Source organism: Thalia democratica, chromosome 5 (assembly GCF_965202585.1).
Source record: "Thalia democratica chromosome 5, ktThaDemo2.hap1.1, whole genome shotgun sequence".
NCBI lineage: Eukaryota > Metazoa > Chordata > Thaliacea > Salpida > Salpidae > Thalia > Thalia democratica.
The window spans coordinates 7227284-7247552 of NC_139169.1; the positions used below are offsets into that span (position 1 = coordinate 7227284).

Below are 20269 nucleotides of genomic sequence, written 5' to 3' on the forward strand. Positions count from 1 at the left end.
TACCGAACTTCTTAAATAAAAACATCATCTACTTGTTGTATTTTATAAAATGGAGAACAAAAGCTATCGTGTAAATATGCTATTCTTAAGCGTAAAATCTTACTTAAAATACATATTGGTTTCTTAAATGCTATAACTAAGTAAAGTAATATTTTCTTAAAATACATGAGTGCTTTTTTCTTAATCTTTTAAACTTGTTATTTTTTGTACTAAAACCAGTGATCTACCGAATCCTGTTATTCGGATGCGGCTGGATCCCAATACCAAAATGGGATAATAAATTACATAATAAAATAAGAGTTGTACGTGTAGAAACTATTAGTGTAATTTTACTTTTTGTAAAACATATTATAAAACATATGAAAACTGTATAAAATTAAAAAAAAATTAATTTCAGGAACTAAACTAAATTGATAAAAGCTAAAAATAGATAATAATAAAACTATTTTGCAGTTTTTTTAAGGACTAAAAATCAACTTTTTAAAACGAAAATTAAAAGAAAATATTAAAACTGTAATCTTCATTGTTTGAATATTTTAGTATTAAGTTTAAACCTCAATTTTCAATATATGAATCAGCAAAATTAAACCTGATGTTATTAAAAAAGAATTTTTTTTAATCAATGCAACAATGAGCTTTATAAATATTTATAAGATTTAAATTTTAATATAATAATTTTTTTTAAGTTTTTTAAATGTCTTTTTCAGAAAGTTTAAAAAACATTACTGTAAGAATAACCTAGTACAGTAAGCACATTTTTACTTTTAAAAGTAAATAGACATATTTTCAAATCATACTAATCTAAAACCTTTAAACAGTTTCAGTACAAAGTTCTAAGGTAAGAAAATTATTTCTAATAAAATCAAGTACTTCTTTACAAAACAGAATATAATCAAAACATTCAAATACTTAACAAAAAAAACCTTTATATTTGTTTACTTTATAAACTTAAATTAGCTACACTTTTAAAACAAAAGTACTGGCTTTTTTTTGCGAACAACAGAACTAGCAAATGTTCCTTCTTTCATGCCTTCTCAAGCTTCGCGACGTTTGGAACTTTTTACCGCAGTTTCCACAAGTAGTTGGTTCCAAATGAGATTTCATATGGTTTTTCAAACTTGATAATAAATGAAACTTCTTGTCACAATTTCCACAAGGGTAAGTGGGTTATAAATGAGATTTCATGTGGTTTTTCAAACTTGATAAGAAATGAAATTTCTTGTCACAATTTGCACACGGATAAGTAGGCTCGGAATGAGTTTTCATGTGCTCTTTCAATTTCGATGATGAGTTAAATTTTCTACCGCACTCTGCACAAGAACAAGTGGGCTTGAAATGAGTTTTCAAGTGGTACTTCAAGCTTGTTGATAAATGAAACTTCTTGTCGCAATGAGGGCAAGCCATTTTCGGTTCGTAATGTAGAACCAGGTGGTTTCTCAGCGCGTGTTTCGTTTTGAAACTCCTGTCGTCAGGGCATATCTCGCACTTGAACTTTCTCTCATCACTGTGGACCGCCTCGTGTCTCCGCAAAGTGTCTATCCGAGTGAACTTTTTGCCGCAGGTTTTACAAACGTGGGGCTTTTCTCCCGTGTGCGTTCTCATGTGGTTGGTTAAATCCTTCTTGAAATGGAAAGTGTGGAGGCAGACCTTGCATTGGTGTTTCGGTTCGTAGTGGTACTTTATGTGGGTTTTCAACGCCTGCTCTGTTTTGAAGCACCTGTCATCGGTGCATAAGTGGCACTTGAACTTTCTCTCCTCACTGTGAGTTACCTGGTGTTTTTTCAACAACCACCTGGAAGAAAATGTTTTACCACAGGTTGGACACGTGTTATATCCCGCATGAGTTTTCAAATGAGCATCAAGGCTCGCTTTGCTTTTGAAACACTGCTGACAAACTTCACACAGATAAGACTTTTCGTGGATTTTCATGTGGTTGCGTAAATTTCTTTTAGAGGAAAGTTTATTACCACATACAGAGCATTCAAATTTTTTTTTGCTTTTAGTTTTTGCCACACCTGCAAATAGTTTTTGTTTTAGCGCTAAACGTTGAAGCAATATCTTAAAACACAAAAAAAAATTTACAAAGCAAAGATGCTCTTCATACATAAAAACATAAAATAATTTTAAGTGTATGTTTAATACCATACTAGGTTTTCTGTGCTGTTACAATGATATATGATCTATAATTGAAAGAATCGATTCAACAAGTAATTATCTTTAGTTCTCTAAAAAGATTGTTTGTTTTTATTTTAGTAATACAATATTTTTTATTCTTTTATTTTTCACAGTGAATGGAATTTATCTAAAATTTAAAAATTTTAAGAATAAAAACTTATGAATTGGACTTTTAGATACTTTATTTTCTTTCTCTAAAAATTGTTCATATTTGTTTATTTTGTGGACTTTTACATACAATTTGTTTTTACAAAACTAATTTTATTGCATATAAGTTTGTCTTATAAAACATGTATCTAATAGATTATACTTCATACTTTGAAATAACAGTTATTTAATTCTTTTTTTAAACTTAGACATCATTTTGAAATGAATGTAGTTTTATGACAAAATTATGAAGAAAACATGAAAGTGTTTAATTGCTAATCTTTTATAATTTACACAAAATAACTAACTTTTAATTTTTGCTTTGTTCTTTCCAAGCGTATCCATTTTAAAGATAAAAAGAATAATGTTTTGTTTTTACTGTAAAATTATAATAAAAAATTTACAAATTTATTTTTTTTATATATACCAATATATTATATATTAAGTAATCTACTACTTTACAAACATTTTAGAGAAACAGTTAGCAACAATATTTAATCTGGAATGAAATTAAACTGTTTAAAGCTTTACTTACACAATAAATAGAAGAAAAGTTAACACTATTTCAATTGACAATTAATGCTACTAAAATATAATCATAATAGTACTTGTAATAATTTATTAATATATTTCTAATACTTGTACTTTCAAATTTTTTTACAATCCTCTAAATGACTTTTTATAGTAAGTAGATTAAGTATTTTTTTTTTACTTAAAAAATAGAATAGTGAGAATTTTTTTCAAATCATACTAGTTTAAAACCTTAAAACAGTTATAGTACAAAACTCAAAGGCAAGAAAAATATTTCGAATAAAAGCAAGTACTTCTTTACAAAGCAGAATTTAATCAAAAAACTTTTTTCAAAAACACCTTCATACTGGTTTAGATAATAAATTAAACAAGTCACACTTTGCAAACAAGAGTAGTTAATTATTTTTACAAATAACGGAACTAGCAAATGTTCCTTCTTTCATGCTTTGTCAAACCCTCTGACGCATGAAAATTTTTACAGCAATTTGCTCAAGGATGGGTGGGTTGCAAATGAGTTTTCAAATGGCGTTTCAAGCTTGTTAATGAATGAAACTTCTTGTCGCAATGAGGGCAAGCCAGCTTTGGCTTGTGATGAAGAACCAGGTGGTTTCTGAGCGCGTGTTTCGTTTTGAAGCTCCTGTCGTCAGGGCATATCTCGCACTTGAATTTTCTCTCATCACTGTGAGTTGCCTCGTGCCTTCGCAAAGACCATTTGGAAGAATATCTTTTACCGCATGTAGAACACGTGTTGGGCGGTTCATATCCCGCGTGAATTTTCAAATGAGCATCAAGGTTTGCTTTGCTTTCGAAACACTCCTGGCAAACTTCACACAGATGAGATTTGTCGTGGGTTTTCATGTGGTTGCGTAAATTTGTTTTAGAGGAAAGTTTATCACCACACACAGAACACTCAAACTTGTTTTTGCTTCTGCTTTTTGACACACCTGCAAATAGTTTTCGTTTTTGCATTAAATGTGAAGAAATTTCTCAAAACACTAAAGACAGAGTTTACAGTGCAAAGATGCTGTTCAACCACAACAGCACAATCTAATTTTAAGTGTGTGTTTAATACCAATAGGTTTTTGTTGTGTTTCAATGATTTATAATCTATATCAGAAAGCATTGTTTTAACATATAAGAATAAAGTTGATGGCGAGCATAAAACAGCTAAATTCGCAAAGTTGGTTTTTTTTTTTAAGAAAAAATAAAAATTATTGTAAATAAGTAACCAACTCCTAACCTATTCATTTAAAATACTTACACTCTCAGTCTGTTACTGATCATTTTTCAAAAGTAAAAATTTCTAATTCTTTGACCACTTTTTGTTTAATGTCAATTTAATACTACTTAACCAATGTTTATAAGTAAAATATATATTTCAAAAGTGAATGGTAAAACTAAAAACAACACATTTTGTATATTTCCAATGCTTTGGTACAAAATAAATCTTTAAATTGAACTATAATTTTTTTTTGTATTATCAGCCGTTTTTAGTTTAAATACTTATTCATATCGATGTTTTTATTCAATTTTGATAGATTATTAGTTATAATACACTTGTTACCCATCAAAATCACCATAAGTTATTAAGAAGAAATAGTTTGTAACAGAAGACTATTAAACCCAGCTTAATCAAACAAATACACAATAACTTAACTAAAATAAACTAACCATTGAATGCTTAATTAAATGTTATTAGAATTACAAAAATAAATAAGTTTTTAAATTAAATTATTATTTTATTTGCATAAAGTTGAATTCTAAAGTTAACAAATTATAATATCCATGTTTTGTTATAGTAGCTGTAAAAACAACTTGCCTTGTTTATTTGAGCAATTAAGTTGATCTGAATGCATTGATTGTTGTACAAAATCTTCATCTAAAACATCAGATGTTTGTTTGTTTGTGTTATCTGTTAATTATAAATACCAGTTTCATGAAATAGCATTAGAGAATAAAAATATTTGATATATATTTTTTAAACCTCTGTAAACTAAATTTATTAATAATTAATCTACTTACCTTTTAAAATTAAGATATTGTACACATTATACATGAACAGTAATTTTTTTCAACTTTCTTTTTGTAAATATTTCTAAACACATCCCCAGTTTATGAATAGAGCATTCTTTGATAAAATCAATAGTTGAATAACAGAAAAAAGGAATTGTAAGTTGTATACAAACAAAAAAGTTTATCAATTATTTTACATTTCCTATTATTAACTCAAGGGCTTAATAAGTTAAAGGAATATTTTTTACATAAATTAACATGAACTTTTAAATGAAAATTTAAAATATGAACTATAAGTTTTTTTTTCTTCAAAATTGAGATCAGGCCACATCCAGATCAAAAAAAAACATTATCATTATCCAGATATCTGGATCCAGTAGATCACTACAAAAAACATTTTTATTTTTCAGCAGTTGGCCTTAAACAGAGTTGCCTCAGGATAAGCTGAGAAAAATCTCCTGACTTAAAGCTTTTGAACTTTAATGCATTCATTAGACAACTTACCAAAGTTCTAAATTGTTCAATGCTAGCCTCACCTTCTGAGTTGGAGAACATTTTTTTACTTTGTTAAGCAGTGAAGAGCGTTGGCAAAACAGTTAATAATAGTTGTGACTCATAATTGTTCAAGGCTATGCAGATTTAGGTATGACATATTTTTTACAAATGTACTTCCAATAGCCATTCTGCTCGGGAGATTTTCAACTGCTTCTATAACAAATACTCTACATTCTTGGTTAAAATATAAGACCTTTTGTTCCTCAACTAGGTCTTCTTTTCTCAAATATGCAAGCAAATTGGTTGCAGCACAGCTAAGATCAAGGGCAGGTTTTAGGAATACTTGATTATAAAATCAAACCTTGAATAACTGGTTAAGGCTCAGTTTCGTAACTACCTCATCTTTTGTAATGTTGTACAGAAATTTAATTATAAAGCACAAACTATCATCACGCATTAAGGCAACAACAGGCTGGGTACTTTGGTACAATGTCAAAAAAAGCTGCATGAGAGAAATCACATAACTAAAAAAATTCAAGAAAATTTTTGTGTATATTTCTCAGTTTCACTATGGAAGTGTCCTTGCCACAGATCATCAGAAACTACAAAAAGTACTAAAACGCATACAAAAACTGCTTGTTCAAGTAGGATAGTTGTTTAATAAGTTAATAGACAAATTTCCTGACTTTTATTTTTTAAATCCCCTATTTTTTCCTGAATTTCTTGATTTTCCTGACCTTGTGGCAACCCTGCTTAAAACTATATAAGATATATATAAGCAATCAAATTTTAAAATACAAGTAAGTCTAGCCCTAGGCATGAAAAGTAGAATTAAGGGTATTCAGTGTTTCTAAGTTTTTTTTATTCTTTTTTACATTGTTTTTGTTGTGAAATTACAATTACCCAGAAAAATCAGGAAACCTGTTTGTATTTACTTGCTCCAATTACTTTTGTCTCAACAATTTGTTTCACATCTGAAATCAAGAACTGAGTTTAAGTCTTGAAAGTGCATAAGATCAGTGTAAAATGTGTTTTAACTTTATTTTATAAGAAATAACATCAAGTCCATAGAGTAGTGAATTAATGTTTTATTCTAAATATTTTTTTACCAAGTTACCAGTTGCTATAAATTACTTTCAATATTAAATTAGCATTCAAGTATCAAAGTTTAGGAGTTTAATAGGTATATTAAAGAACAAATAAACTGAAACATTGAAAAACAAATAAGTTTATTAAAATTTTCTATTATACTACATGTGTTAGAAAACGTTATCAAACTTTTTTAATATATTTTTTTTTTAAAGAATGTACAATATTGTTTCAAAGATTATTTAATCTTAAGTGATTATCTTATTTTCTTTAAAAATTTTGTTTGTTTTTATTTTATTAATACAACTCTTGTTATTCTTTTATTATCACCACGAAAAAAAATTCTCTAAATTTTTAATATTTTAAGAATAAAAACTTAGGAATAGGACTTTTAGATACTTTTTATATAAAATGTATCTAATAGTTTATACGTCAAGCTTTGAAATAAAACAGTCAACTAAGTTTATTTTTCAATCTAGACATCATTTAGAAAAAAAATGTGGTTATATGACAAAATTATGATAAAACAACGAAAATGTTTAATTGCAAATGTTTTAAAATTTACATGAAAAAAACTAACTTTTATTTTTTTCTTTATTCTTTCCAAGCGTATCCATTTTAACCAAAAAAAGAGTATTAGTTTACTTTTCTGTAAAATCATAGTATTAATTTTAGATGTTTTATTTTTTAAATATACAAATATGTTATTCATTTAGTAATGTACAACTTTACAGAGATTTTAAAATGAAAGTTTTAAAAATTATAAAACTGGTAAAATAAACTAAGCCATTAGAAAGTTTTTTAAAACAAAATTAAAAATTAACATAATTTCAACTGTAGAAAATTGTGATTAAAATATACATATAAAACAGTTATTTTAATATACAGTAACTTAAAACAAATATTAAATAAAGAAAATTGTTAACAAATTTTACCTAATTTATATCTCAAGTTTTATGTGGACTGAACTGAAAAATTATATTTCTTTATATTATGTATTTTGAATTTTTTTTTGTTACACAAAAAATATTTATTAGCAGACTCTTAAGCTATGATCAAACAGTATATAAAAATCAGAAGAAAAAAAAAACAACTATATATAGATATTGGATAACATAAATAATTGAATGGCTTCAGCCACAGCTTGCTGCAGTAAACATATTATTCAAGAATTGACATTTATACTGTTTGATTGTTTTGTGTAAAGTTTTTATTTAAGAATTTTTCTTTTCAAAAACATTTATATAATTTTAGTTTTAAGCAGTTCATTCTCATTTTAATTTGAATATTCTCAAAGTATAATTAATGTTCGATTTATTTCCTGTGTAAAAATTTTCGAAATATTAGAGTATTTTCTAAACTTGATGTTTTTTTTATATTTGTTAGTGTTTGTCATTGTTCTTTAATACAACATTCTCATTCATAGTCATGGCTAGTTTTATATAGAGTAGCCCTAAGTTTAATTATTATATTCAACTCTTTATTATATAGAATTTAATATATAGTAGTAGTATAGAACAATAAAGTACATTAAAGGACAAATGTATATTATGACTTTAGTATAAGTAAGTTTACTTTTAACTATGATTCTTAGCTTGGTTGCACATTACAATAAAACCAAACATGGCCTCCTTGGGTAAAGAAAAACCAGCTTTTTTAGGTAAAAAAGAGTTAAACATTACCAAGACAGTATTTTACCCAATTAAATTTTACTAGTGTATTGCCTTTTATTCAAAGGCAGTATTTAACACATTTTTATCTCACATTCTTGTAGTTTTGTCATTTTTGTTATATAGTACGTTTTATTTAACAGTAGATTTAGAGAAATCTTATAACAAAGCTTGCATTTAATATTTAAGGAGTACTCACATTTACTATATGCCCATTTTAAAGCCTTTGAATTTAACCTATAATCAGTAAGAATAGGGGTTTGGGGAAAGCAATAGGTAATAGGGGTCATATTGAACAAAGTATCATAGGGAGATCAAGTAAAAAGTAAGAATGGTATTAACAAAGTTTAAGTCGTAATACGTCACACAAAGTTGGTGACAATGCTTAAATCAAAGTAAGCAAAAAAAAAATATTGGCACAATTTAAGTTCTTAAGTCACAAAAAACAGGAGACAATATTTTAGTCAAAGTAAACAAAAAAGGTACAAAGACACAATTTAAGTCCTAAAGTCACAGAAAGTAAGTGACAGAGTTTAAGTCAATTTAGTTACAAAGGGTTTTGTCCCAGTTTTAGTCCACAAAATCACAATATATCTGACAAAATTTAGTCGAAAAAGTCAAAGTAGAACTGAAAATTTAGTTCACACAGTTAAAGAAGAATTGACAAAACTCAGTACAAAAAGTCCAAGTAGAACTGACTAAGTAAAGGTAAAATAAGTCAGAAAAAGAGGTGACCAATTTTAAGTCAAAGTCATAATGAATTTTTTTATGGCTCTTACATTTTAATAGCATAATAGAAAAAGACAACATTTAAATAAGATAGCAGGAACATGCTGTATAGGAATTTGTATCAAAAGGGTTTGCACAGACATAACATTTGAGTGAGTTTTTTTGTGTTTTTGTATGTATCTGTTTTTAAATTGCTGCAATCTAAATAGTAGGTTGTGGAACATGTTTGATATTATTTCATCAATTTAAGTGAAATAAGCTTGGTAAACACATTAATTCTTTTTTGGTCATTTTAAATAGTAATTTTTTTAGAACAAGAAGACCATTTGTTGAAATTGTTTAGTTATTCTATTTTCTAGTTTACCTTAAATCTTTTTTTTAACAGTAGTTTTGAGAGCATTTTAAATTTTGATATGATAAATTTGTTTCTTGTTAATGAAGGAATGGTAGTGTTTATTTTCCAAGAAAAAGGCAGAAGAGAAGTAAAGTGACGATTCTCTTTAGGCAGTGGAATAAGAGGAAGTGTAACAGGATAATTAAATTAATGATTGAGCCCTGACTAAAGTTAATGGAAAGTTTTGAGCTAAAATCCTTGTTCATCCAAGCGTTTAAGAAAGACATCGCAAGGTCAAGTGTTATACTGATGCAAGTTAAGATAAGGAGAAATTAAAGAGCAGACAAAAATTATGATGTAATGTTGAATAAAGTTAAGAACATTTGCTATTATAGCCTAGCCATAGAGAGTATAGGAGGCCTTATAGTCACACCCTGCTGTGATAAAAATTTTATTCAAAAATAAGCATTTATATTGTATGATTGTTTTGTACAAAGTTTTTTTAAACAATTTTTTTTGTGATATATATTTTTTTTAATTTTAAGTTCAAGCAGTTAATTCTCATTAACATTTAAAAATAGTTCCTGTGTAAAAGTTTTGACCACATTTAAAGTTTTTTCTAAATCTGATGTTCTTTGTATATTTGTTAGTGTTTTGCCTAAAGGATGCCATATTTTCCTGTTTGCAATATCTCAAGTGGTTTTCATGATTTTCAAAAAGTATTTAAGATTTATGTTCAATAATGTAAAAACGAAATAAAAACTCGAACACTTCCGAATCTTAATTAAACATTATAACATGCAGGGTGACCACTAGTATTTCTAGAATTTCCTCCAAGGTAGTTTTAAATTCTTCCTTTTGAAAGTAAACGTTTTGGTATATTTTTGTCAGAAATTTAGTTTAAAGTAAAAAGACGTGTTAAGTAGTATAACATTGAAAATATACTTTAAAGTTACTTTAAATAAGTTAAAAATCAATGTCCTTATTTTATTAAAATAAACCACTATAAAAAGAATATAAATAGGTTTGTGTGTCAAATTGAAACTTCACTACTTAAAATGTTAAAATTGTTTTAAATTTCAGGCTTTTACAGATTTTATAGTGATTTTTGTTTAAAGTTATAGTTTTTTTTTTAAATTTCTCAAATTCCAGGATTTTAACCTAAATTTTGAAATTTTACGTTTTTCAGAACTCTAAGTTTTTTGGACACCCTGTACGTGTTAACAAAATTACTAAGAATCTAAAACAAAATTCTAAATAATTGTTATATTTTTATATTCAGCTACTGTAGATAATAAAAAAATAATAAAACAAATTGTAATAACCGACATGAGTTTGTGAGTCACTTAAGTTATAATTATCATAATAACACAATACTGATATCAAGTAATACTTAGGGCTACTCTTTATAAAACTGGACATACAAATGAATAAAGATATAGTATTAAAGAACCATGCAAAAACAATATAAAAAACTATGTACAAAATATTAGTATAAATACTTTATGCTTTATAAATCACTTTAAATACTACTCAATTCTAAAACAATTATAGTTTAAAAATGTTGCTGCTTTAAAATCAATTATAAAATAAGTTATGAAAAAAAAAAACATTCTTAAGTATCAAAGTTTTATATAACACAAAGAAACATATAAATGGGATTACACATTTACTACAGCAAGGCCCTGGCTCGAAGAAATCTCTGCTTTAACTTAGTGGTATTTATATGCCGCTGTAGTATGTGAATGCAACATTGCATCAGTACAAAACTTGACCTTGCAGCTTTCTCTTAAACGCTTGGTTGAACAAGGGTTTTCTCAATACCTTCAATTAAACCAAAACAGTTATCAAATGCAGTTTGATATCCTGTTACACTATCATATGTAAAAATCAATGAAAATAAATATTTCTGTAAGTTTAATTTACTGAAAAAGCATAAAACTAAATATTAAAACTTAAGTAGTATTTCAATCAAAACAACCATTCTTAAACCATAAAAAACACCCACGGATTAATCAATGGTACTATGAGAAGTAATATAATATAAAACTTTAAATTCAAGTTCTTTTTATAAACACATGACCCAGTTAAAGATCAGTTTAAATAAAAAATTTATTTTTTGCACTAGACCAGGATATTCCAAATTTGCCAAATCTCCTACCAATACAATGTCCATAGTAGTATATCCTGATCAAGACATTAAAAGTTTTCCGTGATGTGCGAATCGATAATAGTAAGGTTCTTCGAGCACTAGGTCCTAAGATCAAATATGTTAAAAATTTTTTTATTGTTCATTAGATTCTATTCTGTGAAAGTTCACATTTTTATTTCATTTCTAACATGTAAATAGTTTGATAATTTGAATGTTTAAAAAGTAAGTGTTGCTGCACTGGTACATCCCCAAACTACTACAAAAAATTTTTACAAACGATACACTTTTAGTTTTCAGGGACAAAAAAAAAAAAGTTGTCCACAATTTTTAGATAGAAACTAAACGTTAAAACTATAGTACAGAAGATTTCTTTTTCTAGTTTTTTCAATACTTTATTATAGAATCTTTTTTTTTTACTAGCATAAGCTTTTCAAAACATAAAGTTTATTTTTAACAGTCAAATTGTTATAAAACTTTAAAATGTTTATATTATTAATAGTATTAGTAACTAATAGGTTTCAGTTGATAATTTAACAAAATTCCATCACAATTAAGTTTTTTATTAACAGGTTTAAAAACTTAAATATACCTAAAACTATGTTTGTACTAACAATGAACGTGCTTACCATTAGTGACTTTTTTATCAATATCTTTAGTAAAAATTGTGTTATTGATTTCAGTAAAAGCTTCACCTGTGCTTATTATGTATTTATTAGCAATTAAGTGTAGCTTAAGTAGCAATATTAAATTGAAAACAATTTAAACACTAAAAAATGTTTCTTTGTTATGAATTTAAAGCTGATGCTTTAGTATAAAAGTGTCAACTTCCTTAAAAATCTAAAAGTAAAAACTTTTATTCAAATAATAATTTGTAAATTCCACAAGTATAAATTTTTATTAACAAAATTAATGTTTTTTTAAGAACTACAAAAATAAGAACTTTAACTTAATAAATATATGTTTAAGATTTTCTATTACTATTTTTCAAAGTTGTACTTTGCATTTATACAATATCCATTATTTTATTTTATTTAATACTTACATTTAAACATGTTAAATATTGATTTGAATTTACAAATGCTTTAACAAAACAGTAATAACTTTATTAATTTTACAGTTTGTTTTTAAGTGTCTTAATATAATAAACAAATAAATAATTGCCACTATTATTTTGTTTGGAAAAATTTTATGATCTTTTTTAGTTCAGCATAATTTATTTTACCTTTAACATTACTTAAGTATAAATTAGTTTATTTAGATTCGCGACTTTGTGTAAAAAAACTCACGTGATCCGGTTTTTGGTTTCGATTTTTTAGACCTACATATAAATATACGACTAACTTTAAAAAAAACTGACTTAAGTTTAAAGTATAATAATCAAAATTTAAGTTAAAACTTTTCTTATTAATTTAAGAAAACTTCACTTTTCAAAAGTGTGAAACTAAACTGGATTTCTAAAAGTTTACTTAACCAAGAAAATTATACTTTTCTAGAATTAAGATTCTGAGCGTTAAAATTGAATCAGACTAAGTTTTAAACATGTGTTATTTTTAAATTATTTTGTAAACAAAGACTGGGTAAAGTGAAAGAAAAGTTTGTATTTTATTAACCTTGATTTCAAAATGGCTAAATCTAGAAAAAGGGTTAAAAAGAAAGAAAATAAATGTAAACACCAGATATTACATTTGTTTATCTTTAGTATATACTATATACACACTTAAACAGTGTTTAGACTTTTTTCAGTGTTTGTACAATTTTTTGCTTCATAATTTTGTTTAGTAGATTATGATGATAAGCTTTAAAAAACTGTCTACATAAATGTCTAAAAATTCGCAGGTACAAAGAATTTTTGCACTTAAAACTATTTTAAAGTACTAGTAAAACAGAATGCAATATATTAAGAATAACCCAGATCTTAATTTTATATTATTAATAAAATAATTAAATTTTCTACCAAAGCACTGTTATCATTGACAATAAACACAAATTTGAAACATACTTCATTTTAAAAATATTTTTATTAAACAAACAAATAAAATAGGTTTCAGCTAACACATATCAATTACTTTTGTTAGCAACTAAATTAAAAATTAAATTTTGAGTAAGTAAACAGTTAGAGGATTTATAGGAAAATATTTAATAAATATCAATAACAACATAAAAAAATACTATAATAATTTATACATAAGAATTAAAACTAAGTTTATTAGAATTGGAAAACTAGTAATTAACTTGTCTTGACATTAAAAAAACATATTTAATAATATGCAAATAAATTACTTAGTCAAACAATTTTAGTTAAAACAATTAAGCTAAGAGCTAATTTGATTAACAAGTATTTATATTTTTGAAAAACAAACTACTAGCAGATGTGAACAATTATTTTACAGCTTAATTAAAAATAAATTGTAAAAACAAAAAAATATGTGATTGGTCAAATGTTTCCAAAGATTAAGATAAAACTGTTCGAGTTTAAAAATCATTCAAAGTTTCTTTTTAGAAAATGTGCAACTTTTGTAATAATAAGATTTTTATATGGCTTATAATTTTTTCGCAACAAAAAACCTTACAAAACTACGTTATTTTTTAGTTAATTCTTTACAAAGTATGAACTAAACTTACTTCATATCAAAATTAAACATATAGATACGAGTTGTTAGTAGATATTTTACATTAAAATCATATTGCATAATTTTCAGTACGTTTATCTTTTTAGAGGTTGCACAAAAAACCAGTCAAAAAACGCCCTTTTGTTATAGTGTACTAATATTGATCGCATGGTTGTCACTGATCAAGATGAGAAAATTTTCCTGACTTTTCTAAATCAAACTCTTAAATTAAACTTATTCTACAATACATAATCTAACACTTGAAACTATATAAAGCTTTTAATCTAATTTTAATACAGGTTAAAAACGACAGTTTTTTGCTGAATTCTATCACCAAACTTCCAGTACATCACTTAAACCAGTGCTTCTGAACCTTTTTCTAGTGGCGGAACCCTTTTACAAAATTCAACTTTTCCGCGGAACCCCTAATTTAATTTTACATTTAATGTTTAATATGCAAAAAACAAAAGAATTTCAGTGAAAAACGATTTTTTTAGCAAAACTGTATCATTGATAGAAATCATACCAATTGTAATAGTATTAAGTCGAGTCAAACTCAAAGTGCACCAGAGACAATAGGTATTTTATGATTCTATAATAAATAAACAAGATCAAACATGATTAATCGCAACGTCATAAAAATCTTTCCTTGCATAATAAAAATAAAATGAGAGCTACAAACAATAACGAAATGAACATAAATCTAATCGAATTCACAGATTACTGTAATAAACGGGTAAAATGCCTAACGAAAAATAAATATAAAACATATATCCGTGCTAAAATAATAGGTAAAATAAAGTCTAAAAAAATTAAAACATTCCACTTGGTTATTTCAAAATAAGAATACTTCTAATACTGATTATAAAACTTAAAATATCGAATTTTTAAAAGTTGGTTTTGACTAAGGAAGAAAAAGTAAACCATTATAAACTACATAAAGGTTCATAAACACATTTTTAAATTTCTGAGAAGATTGACTTTGTAAAATGTACGGTCCAAACGTTTGTATTGGAAACTTTTTACAAAAATTACAATATCTCAAAACTTAAATGAACTTTTTAAATTCTATAAAAACTGGCCTGTAGTTTATATATTAAGCTTTCATATAAGAATCAATGTTATTTTTGTAAAAAATAATCATGGACCCCTCCCCTATGGCCTAAGTATATATCAAAAGCTTGAATTTTAAAAAAGATAACAACTTTTAACAATAATAATAATAATAATAATAATAATAATTATAATCAAAATTATGTGCTTTCTTTAAGATGTGTGTTTTTGCATTAATTTAAACAAACAGTAATGTTTCAACAAACAAAAATGTTGCAACTAAAGTTACATAAAAAAACAACTTTAATTAAGCAAACCATTATTTTATATTTTTTATTTAAAAATCATCAATTTAAAAATAATATCATTTTTTGAATATTAAAATTTTTTTGCCATTTTCTTTAGGTAGTTTTTTTTAAATGAATATCAAAAAAAAAAAATAGTTATAATAATTAAACAAAAAAAACATTTATTACTTAAAAAAAAACTTTAAAACTTTACTAATACATAGACATTTAAACATTTTTATCATGTAAATTTAAAAATTATTTCAAACTCAATTTTTGTTGAAATTTCAAAGACCTGGCCACAACTTTTAAAATTAAAGTATTATTTTCTATCATGTAAGTCTAAAAAAACTATTTCAAATTCAATTTCTGTTAAAATTCTATAGGCCTGGCCAGATTTTTTAAAAATTATAGTAGCATTTTGTAAGTAAAAAGTAGCTTTTATACATATTAAATTTTTAATCAAGTTAATAGACATTTTGTTAAACATTTTTACAGCATTTGAAACAATATAATATACCAGAAATAAGTTTCTGATAAAGATTTTTTATTTAGTTTTATTGTGTAAACATTTAGAATTTGTTTTGATCGCTCCTACATTGTTTGCTTAAGTGATAATGCCAGTATTTTCATGACTTCTCTAAAAATAGAAATTCAAAAAATTTGCAAAAATTTGCGCAAACATGACACCTATTAATAATGATTACCGATTAAAAGTCCTACCGCTAGATACATACTAAGCAGATCAATGAATGCTATAATTATATATGTTTTCAATTTTATGTGTTCCGTTTTTTTTTGAAGTTTTATGATTTATGTTTTTTTTTCCTTCAAAATTCTTTTTTTTATTTCGAAAGGCTTCGCAGAACCCTAGGGTTCCGCGGAACCCCATTTCAGAAGCACTGACTTGAAACATCTGTGTATGATTGATGTATGTAATAAACAGGCCTATTAGCAAAATACTTGTATTATTACCTTATAAACACAGCTTGTCTGAAAAAAGACACATTGTTTTAGCATTTCCTAGCATAAATGTATCTAGATAAACAAACGACATATTAGTAACTTTTACAATTTAAACCTTGAATTAAAAACGAACTTTCACAACTAAAATCTTAAAACAATAACAAATTTTTATAGTCTATACCTTAAAACAATAAAGAACACAATTTTTTAGAATTTCCAAGCATAAATGTATCTAAATAAACGAAACGACATATAAGGAATTTTTACAATTAAAACCTTAAATCAATAAGGAACTTTCACAACTCAAACATTAAAACAATAACGAACTTTTACAGTTAAAACATTAAAATAAAGAGTTTAATCAAATACTGTTTTTTAAATGTATGTACTAAAATCTAATTATCTCCGTTTTTTTATTAGCACTTCATCTAATGAAGATATGGTTTTCTTAATCTGGTCTGCATTCCGCTTCATTTTATTGGCAGTTAAAATCACTTGCCTCATTTTATTGAAATCGCTCTCGTCTGCTGCCCCTACACTTGTTGAAGAGAATCTTTTATCTAAATCAAGCCACAACTTGTGGGTTAAATTAATTTATACCATCTGAAGGCTTTGGAAAACAAGAAATTTTGTAAATTTAAACTGACAAAACCTGACTTTTTTTTAATTGATTTAATTTTTTTTAAATTAAATTTTATGACTTTTTTTCAAAATCCCCCCTTTTTTTCCTGACTTTTGTCATTTTTTAAAATTTTTCCTGACTTTTCTTGATTTCTTGACTTTTCCTGACCGAGTGGCAACCCTGCAATCGTTAAGTTTATGATCAATAAAAGCATAAATAAAGAACGCTGCAAAAAAAAAAAAGTTCTACAATTTTACAACAAATAAAAAGAGCACTGGAAAATTTATTTAATTTAAAAAAAAAAGCCTTTGATAACTATTTACTTAATAAATTAAATAATTTGTGAACCATCGCAACATAGTTTACTTAAAATAAAAAGGGCACTTTTAAACAGTTTTATTATAAAATCTTATAATTTATTCTTTTAAAGTAATTATTCTTCAGCTAAAAATTCACATTAGGGTCGCAACTAACTAAAGGGTCGCAGCTTTCCGGTTGCTGCTGTTAAAGGTTTTTGACGTGTAAAGTTCAAAGTTTTACACAAAATTAATCTGAATTATTAAATTCCGTTTTAGAGGATAAACAGTTTTAGAAACGTTTTCCGTCATCGTGGTTAGAAACAGTCAGAATGGCCCGTGGAGCTAAAGGGAACTCTATACGCTTGAGATTTCTTTAAAGCAAGTCTACATAGCAGCCTCTAAACTTTATAGTCAGATTATTATTTTTAATTTTATTTACGAAAATTTTTATATCATGTAATTGGTTACATGACAATTCAAATTTGGACAACTCAAATTTTAAATAAAGTATTTAAAAGACTAAATCTCAATAAATAATATAAGTAAGAAAAAAAATGCATTTGTGAATCTTACAAATATCTACAAGCCAATTTTTTTTATTCAGAGTCTAAAATAATTTTAAGTTGTTTTAAAATTACTAAAAATAACTACGTTTTTTACTTTATTTAAGCCATATCTCAAAAAGTATTTAATTTTTGCATGAAGAAACATATGGCTTGTAGATATTAAGGCCATAGGGGGGTGGGGTCTAACATTTTTTTTTACAAAAATTAACTTTGGTTTTTATATGAAAGCTTTGAATACAAACTACAAGCCTGTTTTTATAGAATTCAAAAATATCATTTAACTTTTGAGATATTATATTTTTTGTAAAAAGTTTCCGATATAAACGTATGGACCGCAAACTTTTCAGATCAATTTTCTCAGAAATTTTAAAATTCACTAAAATCTAACTTTTCCTTCATTTTTCAAGCAATCTTCTTCAAAATTTCAGGAAATGTTCCTTATATTAAAATAAAATAACTTTACTTTAGAGCTTTAGTAATGTGAAAAAAAAAAAAATTTCATCACAAAAACTAAAAAAAAAGTGTTTTTTTTTTTCAAAAAATTAATATTTTTACAAATATTTTTTTTCAATTCCAAAATAACGTATTTTTGTTATTGTGTAAAGATTAGACTGTGAAAGTTTGAAGAAGATTGCTTAAAAAATGTAGGAGAAGATAGATTTTAAATAAAATAGTCTTTTTTTGCTGTTTTAATTTTACCTTTCCACAGGGGACCTATTATGCGGTCCGACTTTGACTGGTCATATCTCAATAAATTAATTTGAATTTTTTAAAACGATAAAAAGCATATTCAAGCTCAAAAAAAACTTTTTGAAATAAGATCAACTTGTAAAAAACATGGCTTACCCCCCATGGCCTTAATATGACCTACATATTATATTTTTTTTGGACAAAAATACATTACTTTTTTATTAGTGGCTGTTTAATTTTTTTTTCAGAATTTGAATTGTCCGAATTTGAATAGTCGTGCACCCCATGTAATGCAGCCAAGTTAATGCATGCAGAAATAAAAATGAGAAAAGGTGTTAAATACTAAACTGATCTAAGTTATAGAGCCTTATAAAAGAATAACACATATTAAATTTACTGCAATTATCATTGAAATTACAGATCACATTTTAAAAGAAAAGCTTAAAAAAAAATAAAAACTCATATCTGTATATTTCTGGTATGTAATACTAAATTTTCCATAAGGGTACTTTTAAATAAGGTGCACAAATTTAATTGAAATTTTAATAAAAAACAAAAGAGCTTAGTTACACAACAAAAAAAAGTAGTATAAATGTTCTTCTTTCATTTCATAAAAAGTTATTGAAGTTTTATTTCACGTTAAAGATTTTAAATGTTACTTTTGTAAAAAGCTTTGAACGATACAGCTTAAACTATATTAAATAAAACTTATATGCATAATTTAAGTTAAAAAACAAAATATAAAAACAGTTACTCTTATACAAAGTATAACCTGTTCTTAAATATTAGCTTAACGTTAATAAAACTAGAAACAGTTAAACATTATGAAATACAAACAAACTTATAAAAAACTTTAAAATAATATACGTTTGAAAGTTTTGAATAAACCCTTTTATATCATAATTTCTGAAATTTTAGCTGTTAAAAAAGTTTAATAGTAGTAATAAGTATACATAAAATGAAATTGAACAACAAACAATAGTTTAACTTACTATTGCAAATCAATGTAGCACAAAAACATATCTACATTTACATTTTTCGTTATAGCATTAACCAGAAAAGTTAAAAATTATTTTGAAATACAAAATCAAAATAAATTTATAAAAATTTTAACAATAATAATTGTAAAGACAATTTTTCAAATAAAGAAACATACAATAGTGTTTATTAAACACAAATAACATAAAAACATTCATACTTTACTATTTATTTATAAAAAAAGATAGTTTTATAATTATAGTTTAAATTAGTTTAATTTAAAAGACAAACATTATGTAACTCTATAAAACATATTAATTTTTTTCTTTTTTTTAAAGTTTACTCTCTACAGAATGAATTGTCAGAACATTTTTGAATAATTCAAATCTATCTCACAAAGTTCAAAAGTAAATAAAATCATTTTCATAAAATTTTTCAAGTTTGTAAAAATTTGTTAAAACTCAGTTGCACATTTACACCCCGTTTTACTTCTTTCGTGCTTTCTCAAACCCGAAAAAGTGTGAAATTTTTTACTGCAGTTCTTACAAGGATACGTCGGCTCGAAGTGGATCTTCATGTGCTCTGTCAGGTCTCCACTGTTGTAACACTTTTTCCCACATTTCATGCAAACTAATTCAGGTTCGTAGTGTTACTTAGTATGCTTGTTCAGTTTGCTCTTCGTTCTGAAGTACTTCTCGTCCGGGCGTATCTCGCACTTGAACTTTTTCTCTTTTCTCTCGCCACCATGAGACAACTGGTGACGTTGCAGATAGTCTTTTCGGGCGAACTTTCTCTCACAAGTGGGACATGTATATGGTTTCTCCCTAGTGTGAGTTCTCATGTGGAGAGTGAGGACGTACTTGG

General features: G+C 25.8%; 1 protein-coding gene across 1 annotated transcript; it reads right to left on the reverse strand.

The window, feature by feature from the left end:
• Positions 1–3342: 3342 nt before the first annotated feature.
• LOC145836235 (zinc finger Y-chromosomal protein-like) lies at positions 3343–20030 on the reverse strand. The gene is made up of 2 exons (XM_082944054.1): positions 19916–20030; positions 3343–3797 (listed from the first exon to the last, which is right to left on the reverse strand). The coding sequence occupies exons 1-2, from the start codon at positions 20028–20030 to the stop codon at positions 3343–3345; spliced, it is 570 nt and encodes a 189-aa protein (XP_082800180.1).
• Positions 20031–20269: the final 239 nt, after the last annotated feature.

Coding starts and splice junctions, on each gene's coding strand:
- LOC145836235 (XM_082944054.1), bottom strand. CDS start 20,030: ATGAAATGTGGGAAAAAGTGTTACAACAGTGGAGACCTGACAGAGCAC. Junction 3,798..19,915: donor AAAATTTCACACTTTTTCGG/GTTTGAGAAAGC, acceptor AACTATTTGCAG/GTGTGTCAAAAAGCAGAAGC.